Consider the following 20,102-nt stretch of genomic DNA (forward strand, 5'->3'; position numbering starts at 1 on the left):
AGCCTCTGAAATAGGGCAAGCCGAGTGGGAAGAGAAGAGGCACCTGTGACAGGACGTTTTCACATGCTGGTACAGTTTAAGAAGTATATCGAGTCTCTTGGTGTCATTCGCACTCTTCTGGCAGCCCGCATCTGTCATCGCGAAAATTTTTCGCTCCACACGCTTGAATGAGCACACCAAACTAGCAGAGCGGAGTCCTCTCCTCTGCTGTGTGTTGCACTGCAGAGTGCGTGCACACACTATTCAAAGCATCGGAGAGACGTTTGTTGTATATGTAGTAATTGCTTTTGTAGCAATTGTTTGTATATATTCAGTGAAAGCTCGTTAATTCACAACTCGTTAATTCAAAATTTCGGATAATTCGAAATAGTCATCGTGGTCCGGTCCGCAGTGCATAGAACTCTATGCGCGTAGCAGCTCGTTAATTCACTCAAAAATTGGTGCCACCACCCAAAAATCGAACTGCGCGCCGCCAAGCGCCGTTGTTGAGAACCATCGTTGGAACCTTTCACGGCAGAGCGATAGATGGCACAAACATCGGTGCGCCGCTAGGGTGCTGGAACAAGTACTAACCAGTCTTTCCTGCCACAACTGCTTTGAGGAACGACGTTTTAGTGTTTTAGCCCTCGTTTTGCACACCGCTTGCTGTGAGCTTGTGTCCGCGAGATGTGTTCGCTTGGGAAATACTGCGCCAAGACGGTGAAGGAGAAAGTGGCGATTTTACGCGAGGTGGACGAACGGAAGGCCAGCAATGTGGAAATCGCGAAAAAGCACGGGATTCCACCAAGCACGTTGTCGACCTACGTCCGAAATAGGAAGTCAATCGAGGATGCCTACGAAGCCGAAGATTTCGCCAGCAACAGAAAAAGGCTTTGATTAGCCAAGTATCCGGAAATTGAGATCACTGTGATCACGTGGGTGACGGAAATGAGAAGCGCAGACATTCCACTGAGCGGCCCAATTATCATTGCGAAGGCGGCCAATTTCGCCCTGCGCATGAATGTGGATGATGTTTGTCGCCTCCGAAGGATGGTTTCACCGCTTTCGAGACAGACATAATCTTGTCTTTCGGGTGTTGTCCGGAGAAGCCAAAGAAGTGGACGCAGAAACTTGTGCCACGTGGCGAAGCGGTGCTCTGCAGCAGTACTTAGAAAGCTACTCGGTACAAGATATATTCAATGCTGATGAGACGGCTTTGTTTTATAAGCTCCAGCTTTGAAGATGGGGAAGAAGACTCCCTGCATCGCATTCGCGCGCTAGAAGACCGAGTGACTACGGTAGCCCTCAGAGAGAAGCAGAAGATAAGATTGTTTTGCTAAATAAATGTTTTTCGTGCCCTCCGGGCATCAAACGCGTCCATTCTTGCACACTTTCATTAGTTCGAATTTTGGTTAATTCGAACTGGCCTGGCGACCCCATAAAATTTGAATTAACGAGCTTTTACTGTACCATATAGTAATCATTTGTAGCAGCCATGTACCGGCTCTTGTGCATGGAATGACCACCTCAACCATGACAATCATAAAAGAAAGTTACATGCTACTGCACACTCTCCTTGCTAACCCAGTGTTCTCAGTGTTGTCCACATCGCAAAATCAACACAATGAGAAGAAGCCAGTTGGCTAATTAAAAGCTTTATTATGTAACATCAAGACAGAACCAGGAGTTTGGGGCCTGTACACTAATAAATGAACTCGTCATTGGTAACTGCGTCATAAAGCCTGCCTGCAGTCCACAGATACGTCAAACAATAAATTACAATGCCGTCATTAGATTTTCGGAATGCGGTATGAAAATGCACAATAAAAGTATGCCCCCAATTCACAGTCATTAAAAGTGAACACATCATCGTCAGTTGTAGTCTAGAACACTTTTAACTGCTCAAGATAACATGAGCGCTTGCTCATGAACAAATGCAGTGCTACAACCAAAGTATGTTTTAGGGCAATGGCAATTTGTCTCCGATGCAACAAACAAGTGTAACCGCACACCATTCCGTTACAGCGAAGGCACTGTAAACTTGCCCTCGAAGTTGAAAAACTCGCACTTCCAGCTTAACACTAACAGCAGGGCAACTCTCAGCTCCAACGAAACTGCTCCTAAACAACATGTCCACCCAAAGAAGCAATAAAGAAGGCAGCATTGAAACTGCAGGTAAATGCTGGCCAAGCGCACGCCAATGGCCTACAAGGGCAATCACTGATTACGTGTGCTCCTGCTTGTTGAAGCATCCCAACCAGAAGCATAAGAGAGGTATGCCAGAAACAGTGGCAGTGTCAAAAGCAAAGTTAGTACGTATGGTGGTGGGTAAACTAACGACAACGATTTGAGAAGTTCGAATGCTTTGCTGACCACGCTGGTTACATGGTACGTGTGACCTGCCTAGTATGCTCCACCTTTTGTGCTGCCAAAACCATGTGCAGGCAGCCCCAGTTAGCAGTGCAGCTCATACATTCAGTGTGCATGTCATTGGTGCAAAGTTGGCCGGATCTTGGCTCTGATGACAACATTTGTGCGGACGACAACAGTGCACAGCAGTGCTCTGACGAAGCCTTTGTATGCGAAGTATGAGCAGCCCCCTACCGCTATGAATCAGATTACTGTGGCCAATTTGCCACCAGCTGCCGTGGATGGTTCAACCGAGATTAGTTTTATTCCGTCCCTAAAGCAGATCGTCCTGAAGAGTCTAGAAAGAGACACTGCAAGGCCTGCTTTGAAGAAATATATTTGCGTGATGCAGTTGTTAAGGGATGAATGTCACTTTCGGCAGATTCAGTATTTTGGGCCGCAATACGGGCAATCCGCTTAATATGAATATTAGACAATGAATGCAATACTACGCATAACTGTCAGGTGTTCATTAAAAGTGGGCTCGACTGTAAGTCTTAAAATCTGCCTGCAGCCCAAAAGGCTTCAAAAAGAAATTTACAATGCCATCATTAGCCTTTGGCCATGCAGGATAAAAATACGCAATCAAAATATGCCCCCAATTGACCATGTCATATTAAATCAACACATCATGTGTAATTAAGTCTTAAAATCTGCTTGCAGACCACAAAAACTGCCACAATGATGTTTTTATAGTTAATCTTTGGGCACAATGCAGGATAAAACTACAAATTATAAACGTGCCCCTCTTTTCCCACCACATTAAACTGTGTTAAAATACTTCATAAAAATTTCCATTCTACACGTCAAAAAGATTAATACATGCACCAAGGAAGCGTAGCGAGGTCATCGCTTCCTGATGGGCGTCAGGTCAGGGCCACCACATAAGGGAGCATCGGACCTGCACACAACAAAGCGAAAAGAAAAAATTGAAGCCAATGAAATGTTGCAGAAAGTGTGGAAAAATTTCACACAAAACAACAAGAACCCAGCACAATGAAATAACACCCCAACCAAGCATATAAATTTCGGTGGTCCTTTATTGGCGGCAAATGCCCAATGAAAATGGTATGGAAAAACAAGCACGCACTTTAAGTGGTGTTCACACACAGGACACATACCTCTCCATGTGGTGGCAAGTGTGCATCATATGATGAAAACATCACACGTCTCCTTGATGTGCAACTTGTAGACACATGCATGCTGCTCCTTACAGACATTAGGTGCTAACATTGTTACCTTTCCCATGCCCAGTACTGCAAGTGTGAATGGCCCAAAAAGTCTCTATGCCTTTTGGGAAGAGGAACTTCTTACTGGAACTGGCCATGGTGTGAGGGTGTGGGCTCCCCTTTTTCATCCCCATTATGTAGTGCTGCCGCTTTGTATTTCTCTCTGTCTCGGGTTTCATAGAAAATGTAATGACTCTTGCTAAAAATCGCAGCGAAATTTTCTAAACGATAAAAAAAATGTTTAAACCCCCACTGAAAATGGTTGCTTCCTCCGGATTCATGCGTTCTACAATCTAGCACAAGTGGTCTCAGATCCCATTTTGTATAATAGTAGGGGGCCTAAGCACCCTCCTAGACCTCCCGGACATTATTCACTGGTAGCAGCGCACTGTGTTTGTTGGCAGCGGCTCAGCTAAGTGGCCGTTTTTTGAGACCATCTGCGGGTCTTCATTGCTCGGTCGGCCGCACTTCTTTGGAGGTGCTTCTACATCGGCTATTTTCATGAACGCTTCAGTGCTGGAGTCGCCCAATGTTCTCATTGTACAAGAATAGTTTTCAACGTCCGTAAGCAATAACACCATTTCCTACCGTACGAGCACAAAAAAAACGGGGCGTTGTGGCAAGGAAACACCACTTTGATATTTTCGGCATTAAGGCGTCGTGTACACGTACATGCCACTCTGAATGTCCACCGCAGCACTTTTGCTTCGTCTGTGAGGAAAATTGGTGTGCCGTTTCTACATTATCTTATCGACATATTCCGAGCCCAAAATTGCATCATTCACGATCATTTGTAAAGACAGAATGCAAAAAGGAAACATATTTACTCGTTCTGCCAAAGAACGACATGATGCACATACTTTATTTTTTACATAAACGAGTTTCACTGTAGCTGCAAGAGATGGCGACACAAACTTGACAGGGAGGGTCAAAATGGTAAGAGCGCGGTATTCAAAGGTGGAAATTCGCTTTGTGTACGAAAATATGAGGAGGCTTAAGTCGCGTCTACATATGTGGACCCAGCGTCTAAGGGGACATATTTAGAGGTAAAACCACCTATTTCTTGCCATGCTACTGCTCATTTCCTTTTCCTTGGCAGCTCCGTGTCACCGAGGCAGGGAACCAACAAGCTAGACTTTCTCTGTTGCGCCTCTGTAACTAGAATGGCATACAGACATGCAACAAGTGCTCAACATGGTCGCACGTACACGCATTACCTGAACCCACAAAAGCACAGCAAACATCGAATTTCACCATGAAGCTGGTGAATTAAGGTGTATCAAATATGGTTAGGAAATCTCCCCGAAGCCTGCAAACACACGCTACAAGCAGACAGCAACGGGGACTTCAGTGGCAGACCAGCTAGCAAAATAAAATCTGTCCTGGAACATATGAATCACGAACTAGTTATAGTAAAAACAACTAGGAAGGAAAGACTATCACACATTCATTGTCCGAGCCAGAGTTACCACGACGAAAAGCAGAAAGGTACGCACCGCACTGGAGTTGAAGACAGGCGGGTTGGCACTGGGGACTCCACAATCGGCAGCAGCAGACGAGGTGGTGGTTGGCTTGAAGATACCCCACTGGATGGGGCCGGCCGAGGCATGCCACCAATCCCTGCTGGACAAACAAGAGCAGGCAAGGAAAACGTGCAAGAGTAAATACAAACAGGAGTCAGAGAAGACAAAGGCCTGAATGTGTACTGCCAGCGTCAAATAAAACAGAAAGAATAGCAGAGGCACGTATTCGCCAAAATAGCACGCAGCTCTGCAGGATGGCCTGTGTGCAACTAATAGCAACTGTAACTGTGCTGTGGTGCTAAAATGTTAATACAAAACTGTACGGCCAGCCTAGTTTCTGGCGGCAACCTTGTTAGCAGCACGGCATCACATCTGCAGCTGCGCGACATCAGAAGTGCATGGCCAACTGTGGCATCATGCAATTGAGGCTTGAGGAGGGACATTCGGACAACTGCTTGTCGTATAACAACACGTGGACACTGCCTCCAGTCAGGAGTCCATCCAAATTAACAGGTGCCCAATTCGGTAGACATGCATGGGTATTTGACTGAAACCTACCAACAGCTTAATCATTCGAATTTTTCTGAGTTAACTGGGCCGAATTTCCACTGTGCTCAAAAACAAAGCATACCACTAGCGTCATACTGTCCCATATTTTTCGCCAGTCTCTCTCATGAGGTGTCATACCGCATGACTGCAAAGTGGGCAGAGTTATCCCAGTTCTAAAAAAGGGTCCATCATCTCGTCATAATTACAGACCCATATCCATCACTAGCATTCCTTCGAAGTTAATGGAGCATGTAATCTATTCGCATATTATGAAATACCTAGTTTCAGTAAAATTTTTCAGTCCTCTCAACATCACAGTTTTTTAAATGTTTACTGTGCGGCACTCAATTAGCATTGTTCGTTAAAGACTCAAGATCCAGCCTCGACATCAATATCCCAGTCAACGCCCTGTTCCTAGATTTTGAAGAGGCCTTCAACAAATTTCCTAATATGCAGCTATTTCTAAAAACTTTCATGCCTAAATCCTAATTGTTTCGTTTTGGAATAGATTTGGAACCTTTTACTAACCAACAGCAGTTTGTTTTGGCTAATAAGCATGGATCTTATGCCTTTGCTGTAACTGGGGTATGCCAAGGTACTGTCCTGGGACCCCTTCTCTTCCTTATTTATATAAATTACTTGTTTGCAGATGACTGTTGCTTACCACCCAATAACCAACAGTAGTGACCTTCAACTCCTACAATCTTACAACGAATACGCAGGAACATGGTGTAACAAATGGCTAATGTCTTAAAACGTGAAGAAAACATCTCTAGTATCCTTTCATCACCGTCACGCTCAACCAACTTCAAACTACTTTATATCCAACTTCGAAATGACTGCCGTGAGAGATAAATACTTGGGTCTTCATTGAACCTGCGATCTTAATTGGTCACATCACATAATGCAGATTTCTAACAATGCTAATCATGTTCTGTTAATTTCGACGAACCCTTCATCTAGCACCCTCAGCAGTGAGGCTATTAGCTTATTTAACATTACCGTATTTACATGATAGTAAGTCGACCTATTTTTCAAAATTTGAGAACCCAAAGTGCAGGTCGACTTACAATCGAAAGCGAAGCATGGCACCACAAATAAAGGCGGGATAAACGATATATCAAGCATGCTACAGCGTGGTTGCATTTTTGCTGGTTGCTTGGTGCTGGCTTTGGGCAGCTGATACGCAAACGCGCAGAACCGGCATCCCCACCCCGCACGCGGCTGGTGGCCGATAGCAGCTGTTGATAAGCAGCAAACTGGCAACACCAGTGCAACTGTGTCATCCCTTGAGAAGGAAAGAAAAAGTCCATGGCCAAAGCACCTCACAGACTCATTTGGTTACGAAAAAAAAAAAATAGAATGCAGTAAAACAACACTGTGGAAGTAGGAAAATTGAGGAAAGGGGACACCCAGTGGTGAAACCCAGAAACAGAGGCCAAACAAGAAAACCATATACTCCCACTTATCTCAGCACGGTGCTTGCACAATGACATAGTGCAAAAACGCAATGCAGGCTCTCACCAAGGCAAGCAGCTGTATGGCAGTGCTAGGGCTTTTTCCACGCAAACTCCATGCCAATATACTGTATATACACGCTTAATGAACCCCCCACCACACTTTTGTCGGCCAGAATTTACTTTTTTCAACCTTTATAGCTTTGTGTAGCTGGTTGCTCAGTTTTCGCGCCCTCGGCAGCGCAGAGCTTGGCAGCGCGCCAAGATGCTGCCCGCCTTCAATAACACCACCACTAGTTTATCTTTTGAGGAGAACTCCTGCCAGAGGAGTGGGGGGAAGGAGGGGAGCGTGGCGCACTCATCGAACTTGGCAGAGCGCCAAACCGTGTGATGTATGTTAAGGCATAGTCATTCGCATTATGCACTCGTCGCCATCCTGTGTGTTTTTTTTAACCTCGCATAAAAAAAAAGAGCGCCTGACTATCAGAGCCGGTGTTTAGGATGTTTGCATTATCTGGATGCGATTCGTCCATGCCGCCAGCTGCCAAAAAATTGCCATTGACCACGTATGCGTTTGTTGATGAGGGAAGGACGGATGGAGGTATGATATGAAACATCGACCCTTCCAAAAAAATCTGTTGGAACATTTTTTCCCACGTAATGAACCCTCCCACCAAACTGATGTCAACTGTTCCGGAAAAAAGTGGGTGCATTACATGAGTACATACGGTATCTCACCAGTGTTGCTTTGAATTTCTTTGTGGTGCATGCTAGTTGGTGCAGTATCAGATTGTATTGTCACAGTGCCAACAGAACTCGCGAATGTGAGAGAAGGCATAGTGCGGGAGTATCAATGTAGCATCTTTACGAGTGAAGTTTTCTGCTGTGCAGCTGCAATATTTGTATGCTTTGCTGCCAAGCAACCATAAAACAGCCTTGTCTACGCTAATGGCAAACCACGCTATTATTGTTGGGATGTCAGCGACTGCTGTGCAAATGAAACAGAGCCTCCTAACTAGAAGGTATGGTGCAGAAAAAAAAAGTGCCAAATGGCGCTACTCATAGGTGCCATCAAAGATTGCTTTCACATTCACTTTTGGTGATCACTCTCAGTGGCTTGTACACAGATAAGGAAGGTTCTGCTGGTATGCTCAAAATTGCAAAAGATAAAAATGATAGTTCCACTGTATTTCCTCCAGCTAGTACATTCCCGGGAAATGTGATTCCCTTGTAAAGTGCATTTATATTTTTATACAGTCGAACCCCGCTACAGTGAACGCTGCTTCAACGAAATATTTCAGATTTCCCGTCAGCTAGCCATAGAAAACAATGCGTGCTAGTTCTTGCCACAACGAATTTTCTTTCCAGGTTAGTTTCCGCTTCAACAGAATTTTTTTTCAGTGGAGATGGGCTTAACATTTATTTTACGACAAAACAAGCATAACGTTACCCGTCCGTATGTTCATGACGTTTAATTTCACCGAAAACGCTTGCTGGAATCGATGTGTGCCCCATAGTGCGTCGAGTGCGAATGGGTGGCGCCATTCGATATCGTCCGTCATATCGACAGAGAAGCTCAGCGGAGCCGGCCGGACGCTGTGCGATTGTCCGGTGTTTCATTGGTGTTTGTGTGCTAGACTCGACGCCAGCATGGCTACGCCGTGCAGAAAGCGCAAGTTCCTTCTTTTGGAGGATAAAGCAAGCATAATCTGAGAGGCCTCAAGCGGGAGGAAGAAAGGTGACATCGCTGCGGATTTCGGCATCTCCGAGATGAGAGCGACGTGCAAGATGCACCAGCCTTGCCATCTGCATTGCATGTGATGGATGCATTTGGCACCATTCGTGCTTTCATTGGTGCGCGTAACAACGACATCGCGATGCAGTTGTTGGCCGATTGTGAGACTCGCACCACAACGCTCATGTCCACTAAAAGGACGCAAGCCAAGATGGCCGAATTTTTTGGAAATAAATGATATTTTTGAACAGTGCAGTCAGGTCCTAGTTTTTTTGGGCTGATTTCGCCACAACAAAATTTCCGCTTCAACGAAATTTTTCGCACACCCCGTGAATTTTGTTGTAGTGGGGTTCGACTGAATTCATACCAACTTTCATACCTTACAGAAGTTTAGCAACAGTAAGCTGTCAACGTACAAGCAGGTTGAGTGTGTATGCATGCGACATGAACAGCATAGGCATAGAAGCAGCTTAGAAGCAGATGCATGGGGGCGAACCGTCTAAAATTGATCTAAATCCGAAAATCAAAGGTGCTCCATTCAGGCCATGCTGGGCAATAAAAATGCAGACACAAGTCTGCAAGCACCACAGAACGTCAGCTCTTCAGCCGACAAATGTTGATCAACATTTGAAGGAAGTGAAGAAGTAATGGGGTAAAATGTTTAGCAGTTAAGCAGTTCCGGATCACATGTTTTCTTTAAATTTATTTATTTTAAAACACATAGTAGAGGCCCTACTATGTCCAGCTTGCCTGTGTCTCCTCTGCTCTCACATAGATTCTGCACTGGATCTGCCTGCTCCAAGCGAGCAAATCTAAACAAATGCTTGTACTGAAACTAACTGCAGACCAATGCTTGAAATGCATTCAACAGGCACTCAGCACGAACACAATAAAACGACAAGCACTTATCACCGCTGCACTACATGCGCTTTCTTTAACTGCTTACCCTGCTTGTCTTGCGATGTAATACCTACAAACTAGATCGTTTTTGTTTACAGGAAGTGTTTAGCAACATTTTTGCCAATTTAGTTAGCTATCCTTATCTGCCAATATATCAAAAGGCTCAAGCACAAAGAGGTGAAATAGATTTTCCTCTAATGAGTATACATCCAGGGGTATGTACAAACAGTTTAACCTGAATGTAATGAACCTCCATATAGCGAATTCATCGATGTAACAGTTTTTTTAATTCCCAACGCCGCGTCCATTGAAGCGCGTGTATGAGTTATGAAATTTGGGAGAAAAGCTTCATGACGATTGGCATAACAGGAACGCCAATACCGCAACGAGCTACCATAGTTGGGTCAACACGTCGTGCTCCAGCGCCGCCGGCTCTCCGTTGCTCTCGCTTTTGGAATGCCACACCATGTGGCACTACAACAGTTCATGCTCAAAAGCAGCGAAAAATGACACGGCATAGCAAAAACTAAACGGCACCAGCAGTGCACGCCCATCGCCACCACATGGTACGTTGCTTGCGTGATTTCGACGTCGATCGCTCTCGAGTGTCCGTACTCCAGGGCGGGGACGGCAGAGAGTGCCAGCGACCCAAGGTGAAGAGTACGTTTCCTGGGGCGGCAGTGCCAGGCAGACCAAGAGAGGTAACATGCGGGAAGAAGCATGTGCCTCTGCGGCTGGTCTACAGTGGTGGCACGACTGCGCCCTCTCTGCTCTAGTTTAACCGATGCCCCTGCCTCTCCCACTCTCCCCACCGTACTCGTAGCGGCGTTGCACACGCCGCGACGGAGGTGACTGCTGCTGCTGTGGCAGTCACGCTATCAGCACGATCGTGGAACGTTTCTCCATGTTTATGACTTGGAGTAATGGGGGTTTTCTGTAAACCTTTTCAACGCGATTTCACCTACTACCCAGACAGCCAACAATGTCCGACGGACGTCCGATTAAGGTCCGTACGTCTGAAGCCGAGACTGGACATCCAAAGCAAGAACGAAGCAGATCCGGAAGCGGACATCCGAATCCGGATGTCCAGTGGGCATTCGAAAATTCGGATATCTGAATCCGGACGTCCGGTGGGCTTACGAGGGGAGTCCAACTTAGGACCGATTTTGAAAACGGGCAGAACGGAAAAATCACTTTTCCATTCAGCAGTAAACCGGCATATTTCGTGTCTGGTTGCTAGGCGGGGAGGGCTAGAGAGCTGCCCACTGAGGACTTTTATTAGGAGCTCGAACTAGCTCGGCGACCTCTAGTCTTGTGTTTTACAACAGTGTTGGTGCTGAAAAACTTATCCATATTGCAGGCTGTAAGAGCAGCACATGTTATTGGGTCTGCAATCTTTAGCACAGCTGCTTGAACACAGATGCCGCTAAATTCGTATTCAGCACGCGGTGCCCCGTACACTTAAGTGAGCAACCTTTCATTGGGAGAGTCCTTCAACAAAAAAAAACTGCGGAGCTCCACTCATGCAATGAATCCATCGCGTGGGCGTAACCTTCACGGCGGACTAACTCGCTGTGAGGACGTTCCACTGAGAATACGAATGGGTGCAGTGCTGCATCCTGGACATCACAGGCCCTTCCACTGACATGTCCTTCCTGCCCTACTCCAACCAAGGAGGCATTTGACAGCTTGATCCAGTCTTAGTGCAACACGCGCAACTGACTACGCAGACACAGCTCCACCCAAACCGCCAGTCAGATGCACGCATGTTGACACATGCGCCTCAAATCGAGCCTTAATTCGTGCCGAAAGGTTAATTTGTGCAATGAACAAAAAAGCAAGCCTTGAACAACGCGAACGATTGATTTTGTTATAGTGCCCCAGTATTCTAGAACACAATAGTTTTGGTCCACCATGTTTTATATTTATCAGATTCTTGGTAGACTTGAATTGACTTGAATCTTGAATTTAGAATTGCTTTTAACCAAAAAAATGCCTTCTAGTGATTCCGAACGTTCAACTACAATTTTAAACACTTTAGAAGCTACTTATACACTTTATTCTTATTTTTATTCCTGATTGAAAATGAAAAGGCCGGCTTAAGACAAAACTTGCAAAAGCCGATCGCAAGCCGCGCTGAAGTAAACAATATGGCCGGCGTTCTTTGTGGCTGTGTGCTTGCGAGCTCGATTTGCCGATTTTTTTTCGTTGTCAAGCGCTGTTTACAGACGGTGTGACTCTTGAGATCGATGAATAAGTATCTCGTGCATCTGTAGGTGACATCTGTTTTCGGCAAAGAACATTCGACAGGAAGAGAAAGGAGCAATTTGCCATTAGGCGTCGTACTCTGACGTTGGGCAGTGGAATATTTCTTGTGACAGTGGTTACTGAAGGGAAGCAAATGCGTGAAAATGCACCCTGGGGTGGTCAAGTAATACCGGTGATTGAAAAAAAAAGCTTGGAAGTTGAAAGTTCCCCTGCATCGCAACGTCGTCTTACGCCTGTACACCTAGCCTGTACTGCCAAACTCGACTGGAATGCGCGAAACGCAGCGAAAGGTGAGCCGCAAAAGAGCCGCAAAGGTGAGAAAGCAAATTTTTTAACCAGGTACTGATTTTCAGAAATAACCACGCTCAAGTACAGCCTGATAGGAATGCAACCCCGTGCAGGAACAAGCACTTCATCCTTATGCTGTGTAAAATTTTGCTCCATTCACTCTGTATGCCACCGCTCAAGAGTTCTAGGCAAACGTGCTCACCTCTGTATACGTGAACAAATCACCGTGACGGTGCTGCAATTTTGTAATTGGACGTATAATTATATTGTGTGTCGTGTTTGACGCTTCGAAAGCAGCCGTTTCGTGAAATAAACGATTTTTCGTTGGACATATTGCTGGTTAGTTTTGTTCTAACTGTGGCCTAACGAGGTCCTGCGGCAAAACCATGCAGGAACCGCTTGAATAACCTGGATATGCACGGTACCCTGCGATGGTCCGAGAAATGCCCGTACATCCACGTTCGGACGTCCGTTGGATGAACTACACATGGTCCGCGGTCTTGCATCGGATGGTCCGACAGACGTCCAGTGGTTGACTTTGGGTAAAAAATGCGACGGACATCCGAAAGTCCGAAGCGGGATAACCGTCGGACGTCAGTGGCCGTGTGGGCATATTTACACGATTTAAGTCAACCTAGTTTTCAAAATTTGATAATCCGAACTGGGGGTCGACTTACTATCAGAACGAAATCATGGCCCTATAGGTAAAGGTGAAAAAAACGAGATATTGGGCATGACGACTGCCATGTGGTGCTGCTCAGCGACATTGTTTGCACAACGAGACAGATACTCGTTCGTCACATATACTCAACACTACACTGTTGTTGACAGGGCTCGCTGTGCTCTTTTGATTTATTCTATGCACAAAGCAAGACCCAAAAATTTCAGGACAAAAATAAAAAGGAAACAAGCACCTCTGCTCTTGGGAGGAGGAAGGCGGGAGCGTGGCAGTTGAGGCGCCAAGGCTGCCTTTGGCTTTGGTTGCGGTGCTGGCTGCGAACCAGGCTTGGGTGCCTGCTTTGCCATCTGTGCTGTGGGTTGGCCAGCTGGAGTCTGCGTTTTCTGTGGTCCGGCCAGAGATTTCCTTAAACCTGTGTTAAAGAATAAAGTGCGAGTTAGGCACCCCATGATTGATTCTCAAAACTACTGCTAAGCAGAAAGCCGAGGTCAGAAAACGAATGAGCAAGAAAATTCGTAGCACAGACACTGCTTTATTACAGACACTCCTTTAATTTTTAGCAAACTTGATGTTCACAATGGCCTTGTTCTTGAAATCACATGCGCACAGCATTATCTGGAATACAACATTACTCCCACCAATGCCTGCATTAGGACCTGTAGGCATATATAAGAGTCGACAGTCGACAGATTTTACATGGCAACATGAAGCCATGGGCCATGAGGCATGCTATAGCAGATGGCTATGAATTCATTACGACTACACCGTCCATGCACAGCTCGCCTGGCCTGATGATGCCTGGGGCGATTTTGTTGGCGCGGATGACGGCGCCAACATTGCAAAGCCACACACTGACGAAAATGCTAATACACGAAGTACGAGAACTCTCGCACTGCAAAGAATCTGATGAGGATGATGACGAGGAGGCTGACATACCACCTGCTACCATGAACGCTTCCAACGCGATTAGTTATATCGAGTACCCAGACCAGCCTGCTGGTAGCAAGGGTATCCACGAGGAGCCTCTAACGGCGCTGGAAAGCTTGAAAAGTGCCGCAGCAGGGTCTAGCTTGAATAAGCAGATGCGCAAAAATTACTTACGCTGCCCGACTTTGTATTCCTGGCTGAATTTCGGCTACCTGGGGATTTTTAATGTGCACTGAGAAGCACAAAAAAAAAGCAAGGCTGTTATAAATGCAGAAAGAAGGAGACGTGGGTCGCTGAGAAAAGAAATGCAGCGAAGAGTAGGGAAGAGAAGGAAATGGCGAACACTGGCATTGGGAAGCGGCGGCAAAAAACAGAGGCATAGCAGCACTGTGTGAGCGGTACTGCTGCACCTCGACTGCGCCGCAAGCGGTTCTTAAGTACTGCCGCAAACAACACCGAGGCTGTGAAAAATGATGCTGCATTCACGCAAAACATTGGTTTTCACTTTAAGTCAAACTCTCATTATATTCGAAGTCACATTGCATTTCTGCACTTGCGGTACTTCCACAACACGTACAAAATCGTAAACGTGATAATATGAAATATAACTGAAAATAAATAACTATCACAATGCGATAAAAGAGCAGGATGAAAGGTACTATTTGCGAGAATTTCTTTTATAAGCCAACACTGTTCAGTAAGCAGCTAATTAATTACCATAGGACATCCTTATATAGTAAAGACCCTGATATAGTAAAAATTTTTGCTGGTCCAAGTCACTTCATTATAGAGGTGTTTTACTGTATTCAGTTAATTCAGGCATTTTCCCCACTCCTGTGAAAACAGCATTAACGGGGTTTTGCTGTATGTACCTTTTTTTTCTTCAGAATCTAATGCGGACAGGACAATGACACTAATGGCTTGAAACAAGAACTAGGTTAATACAGCGACTGGTGGTTGTGCATGCACCCGGATAAGGAGACTATTTTTTTACAGCACAAGTTCCTGACCAATCATGGCCAGCCAAGTGGCACAGCTCACCAGTTGCAGCTGGCTTAGCTGGTGGCTTCAGCGATGTTCTTGAAGCAGCTGCTGTCGCAGGTATCACCGATAACCTGGATGCTGGGCCTCTCTTGGCAACACAACTCGCCAGTGCACCACTCGCTGGTGCTGCACAAACACAGCAGCAGCACAAGGTGGTTACTCAGTAAGCCTTGCTCTGTACACTTAAATGAAGATCCCAGTGTAGACCAAGAACTAACACACATAGCACAACCATCATTCGCTTCAAAGTCGACCCCTTTCGTTGTTGAGAAAGGAGTCGCACACTGCCCTGCTTAGTACTGCTACGCATGACCCCATGTGTTTTCTGTGTACAGCAACTTGCACCCCTTGCTGCCAGTGTGCACCACTCCGGCTCTCACAATTCTTCCAACAACTTTGTGCAAGGCAAGGAGCCAGTCCCTTTCCCAGGGAAACGGTGGGAAGGCAAACCGAAAGAGGGGCAGACAACAAGAAGCAGCACCGCCAATTGCTCCCCACTCCTCATGCACTACGGCAAAACTAAGGCGTTCTTTCCACTTAAGCCGTAGCCACATGAAATCCCCAGCTCCACTTCTTTAAACCACAGGCATTTGGTGCCGGCTTAAGTATAGTGGCTTCCTGTGAATGCCCCAGTTAATATGTACCAGTCATCGCGCACGAGGTTGAAGACGTATCCTGTAAAGCATCCATGAACCACGCTACGCATCGCAGCTAAGCATCATCATCAGTGCTCCTAACGTGTAAATCCTGCCACAAGTCAATAGTGATATGGCGAAGCACAATGGTGAGTGCATTTTGCAGCTGCTGACATGCCCAGAAAGAGCACACTCTCCAGAAGACCCTTTCCCGTGGCAGGCAGCCAGGGGCGCCAGAGTACGCCAGCTGCCCTGCTACCATTCCGTTCACTTTACAGGTGGCGATGTCCGAGCAGTCCCGGTCCGAGCCACGCGAATGTGCCTATCGCCACAGCCATTGCTTACCGTCGCGTGACGGAGCTTGTCCCACAGTTAAGGCTATCATAGCAATGTTTTGTTTTCCCCCCTGACCCGTAGCTGCCATTGCCATATTGCTGGCCGATCGGTGTCACCGCACCCTGCAATTCAGCCCCCATTTCACTGCGCTGTCAATGTATTGGTGTCATCATAGATCACGTGCTTCCCGCATGCAGTAGTTTTCAAGTGACATTAGTTCCCAGCAGAAATGTCTGGCATCAAGACAAACCTTGGAAGTGTTGATCATCAAGCAGAAGCTCGACGTTAAAGGAAACAGAGCATGCGAAGTATAATATCTGTGTAAGTGGAAGGGCCCTCTCACATGCCATCATGTGTGTGGAGTGCAGATCAAGCTCTCTTGCTCCACAGTTGATGCAGCCTCTGATTTGAAGGTACACTTGTAACTGGAAGGCTGCCTCAGGGGCAGACAAAAATAACAGATTTCTGTAGTCCAAAGTGAATAAATACATCTGCGAGGGCCTTCCTTTGTAAAATACGTCAGGTCTCAATCCTCTGTCGGGCAAATAGAAATACGCAAGCCATTTTCAGCAAGGGCATACTGCTGCTTTCAGCCTCATTTTTCCGCAGGCCCGCGGGAAGCTGTACACAAAAATGAGGTTTTATTGCAAAGGCCATTACATTTTGCACACTGAAGTCTGAACAACTCTCTGGACTGTAGGAAAACCGGTTCAAAGAGCTAAAGCAACCACTTCCACTGTGCTAGCACCAGGAGTGCACGGAAAGTTCAGGGCGAGCAATAAGGAAACAACCACTGTTGTAGGCATTACCGAAAAAAAGTAACTAAATACGTTACTCGTTACGCTAAAAAAGAAGGAACGCATATCCGCCCTACGTTACCTACAAAAAAAAGGTAACGCGTTATTGTTACCGTTACCGAAAAAAAAGTACCGCACGTTACTTTGCCGTTACTTCATGACCATAAATTTTAAGTTTTCGTCACCTTAAGAACTTACGATAACAATTTTATAAAGCTCACATATAACATCTAGCCCGAACGATTTTACGCGATATCCTGATTTAACGAGAATACTTTGCACAAATGTGCAGGAGCTTAGCAATGTTTTAGTGGCCTAAAGTTGCCTGTAGAGTTACATGCATTGGATTCTAACTGTGTGGCACATGATGAAGCCATCTTCTGAATGTGGCATTAAACACAAAATGACACTCCAACATCAATTCTAACTTCAGAAAGAAAACATTGCTGAACTCTCAACAAATTTAGAGTAATTCTGAAAAATGTGATGTTCCAAAATGCTCGGCATGCTTCCACTCTGTAGAGAGTTGTGTGTGTGAGTTGTTTGGGAAGGGGACGTAGGTGAAGGCAAGTGCGTGAATGCGCGTTCGTGCAGGTGTTTCGTGCTTTATGGCTATTCTGTCTTTTTTTTTAGTTGGGTGCGTTGTCAAGGGCAGCTGTTTTCTGGCATGCATGCGAGCCCTAACAAGGGTTGTCAGGAGCACCTGCACATTTTGTTTATTTACATCACTTTAGATGCTCTGCAGTTTTTTTTCTAAAAAAGGGGGCGGAGCGGGTCACAACTGGAACAAAAAGTTAGTAATGTGACACCTCACGTTACCGAAAAATGTTAACATAAGTACGTTACCCATTACAGTTCCGAAATGGTAGCGAGTACGTTACTAAGTTACTGAAAAAAGTAACACGTTACCAGTAACGCCGACAACACTGGAAACAACACGGAGCTTTTATTGGAAAGTTCCACCGCTGGTAGCAGCATCTTTCGAGCCATGGCAGAGGTGGCAGTAACCAGAGCAGGCACTGTGTTAGCAACACTCGTTTAGGTAGGGGGGTTACTTACTCTGCCATGATATTTTGCAGGACTCCTTGAATTACCCCTGTTAAGGACCGTGGGACAAGTGTGGTCCCACTTGCTTGAAGTGCCAGCAAACAGCCAATGGTGCATCTATGTACCGTATTTTTGTGTGCTCAATAGTGCCGCATTATTTCAACAGACCATTTAGCCTATTTTCAGCTTTAGCTAACAGGCTTACTTGGTGTTCCGTGTCCATACAAGCACTGGTGTGTAGTTGGGCGCGGCCCAGTTTGGCAGGAAAAATAAATTTTCACAATCTGCTGACCTTTTGAGCCTTTTCCTTTAGTCAACTGCTTCATAATACTTAATGAGGCAGTTTTCAACAGTAATGCAAGTTCTCTTATGCTTCGACAGAGGGACGGATACATACCAAATTATAGGTCCTTTTACGCAGTCATTGGTCAAATGTACCCATCTTTTAGAATACCAGCACATGAAACGGCTTAAAAGCGATATTGAATTTCTAGAGTAGCTCTGAGTGCAATCTTACCACATGTATGAATGCGAGATATGTATACAGCTCACGTCTTAAAAAGTGTTAAGTGCATGGCTTCAGTTCCGTAATTTGTAGTGTAAATCAGATGAAAACTCATTGCAGTAATGTACGATTCGTACACTGAAAGCTTTGGTACAGAGTTCAAGTTAACAAAAGCGTACTCTACACCCACAGTCCAAAGTTCATGAAAGGTATTACCGAAAAAGTTTAATTTTGCCGCTGTTTTTTCCTGCGTCCTCGAAGACACATATGCCTCTTTATTGGGACTGAACGGATTAAATGGAACACCACTGAATGTCAGGTAATGCACCTTAGCTACAAAGAAATTGTTTGCGACACAATTGCCTTCCATAAACTTTGACAGCGGGTATACATCTATGGAGTTTACACCACAAGGTACATGCCGCTGGAACTGCAGTGCCAAAATGCTCCACCCTATTCCCCAGCCACACTCACTGTCAATACCAGCAACCACATGCACAGTGCCCGCTGAAGCAGAGGCAGACAGACCTTGGAGGCTTCTCCTTGAAGCTGCAGCTGCAGTACCAACTGAGGCCCCCGCAACCGACCTCCTCAGGGAGGACACCCTGGGGCCAGGTATGGCAGTCGCAGGTTGAGACACAGGTGCTGCCTGCCGCTGGGCAACAAGGAGAAAACATTTTCAGGCACAGGCAAACATGGCCACGTTTGTCACCTGCACAAACCATGATTGCCAGCAGAAGCTAATGTCGCGTGCATGTGAGGGGTATAGGGTGTAGAAATGCTATGACACAGCATTGACCGCTTAAACTTAAAACTGTCACAAAATTCGGCGCATTTTCGAAAAAAAAAACCGGCGCTGCGCCCAAGCAATCACGCCCGCGCGTGGTAAAGTAAAACAAAAAAAAACAGCGGGGAAGAACCCCCGGAGAGCGAGTAAACCGTGCGTGGGCTTTTCACTCAGCTCGCCGGCGGGGCACCAAAGTAAACAGACACGCGCGGCGTCGATTTTTCTCTAATGTCGGAGAAGTTTTTGCTCGTTGTCGACGGAAAGGGGTAACCTTGACCATGCCAAAGTGATACCCTCTCCCTTTCACTCCTGCGCCGATGACTCAGCATGCCGCGAATGACCTGATTGTTCTAGAAGGTGGTTTCCACGCCCGACCAATGAGGTTGCGCGCCCGGTGCAAGAAGGAGGAGTTTGTGCAGTTGAAGCTGCGTGTATGTGCGTGCCTGCCCTGGCGCGAAGAACAAACAGACGCAGACTGCGCCTATAAATGAGGGGCTTCAACCGCTGTCTGTCAGCCCGAGCCGCCGTTTAAGCTTCCGAGAAGCGCGCCCGCTCGACTCCCAGGAGAACACCATTCGCCCAGCCCGGACCAGCGAAGCAACGTGTGCCAGTCTGCGGATCGGCCCCGTTGTGCTCCTCAGGTCGTCGGACTGTCGCAGTGCGAACAATTTGCGTTTTGTTTATTTGTCTCTGTGTTAGTGCACTTTAGGTGCAAAGATTTTGTTCAATTGTATCTCTCTCCATTGTGACTTTGCATGAGTGCATTGTATTTGTAAATCACTTCGTATCTGCTCGTACGAGTGATTGTGAAAGCCTCTGTATCGTCTCGTAGCTGTATAAACTTTGTTTTGTTTGCGAACCTTTGGCTCCGACCTATTCTCTGGCTTGCGATCGGCAAAAGCTGGGCACCAAACGACCAACCCACTTGTCACTTGGTAGCTGGTCTCCGGCTGAGCTTGCCACGCTGAGTCGAGGGCATCTCCTTAATGACCGAGACCGCTACCCCCA

The 20,102-nt window shown here is 46.2% G+C and overlaps 1 protein-coding gene across 1 annotated transcript in view; it reads right to left on the reverse strand.

Annotated features, from left to right (window-relative positions):
- Positions 1-1,604: 1,604 nt before the first annotated feature.
- Positions 1,605-20,102, reverse strand: part of LOC144111989 (uncharacterized) — a 42,075-nt gene continuing 23,577 nt past the window's right edge. Inside the window, exons 6-10 of the mRNA XM_077645076.1 lie at positions 18,836-18,962; positions 14,985-15,113; positions 13,252-13,428; positions 5,114-5,237; positions 1,605-3,289 (exon numbers count right to left, since the gene is read on the reverse strand). Coding sequence (XP_077501202.1) covers positions 3,235-3,289; positions 5,114-5,237; positions 13,252-13,428; positions 14,985-15,113; positions 18,836-18,962 — 612 coding nt within the window. The 3' untranslated portion in view covers positions 1,605-3,234. The remainder of the gene's footprint in view (positions 3,290-5,113; positions 5,238-13,251; positions 13,429-14,984; positions 15,114-18,835; positions 18,963-20,102) is intronic.

The sequence above is a fragment of the Amblyomma americanum genome, unplaced genomic scaffold, assembly GCF_052857255.1.
Source record: "Amblyomma americanum isolate KBUSLIRL-KWMA unplaced genomic scaffold, ASM5285725v1 scaffold_22, whole genome shotgun sequence".
Classification (NCBI taxonomy): Eukaryota; Metazoa; Arthropoda; class Arachnida; order Ixodida; family Ixodidae; genus Amblyomma; species Amblyomma americanum.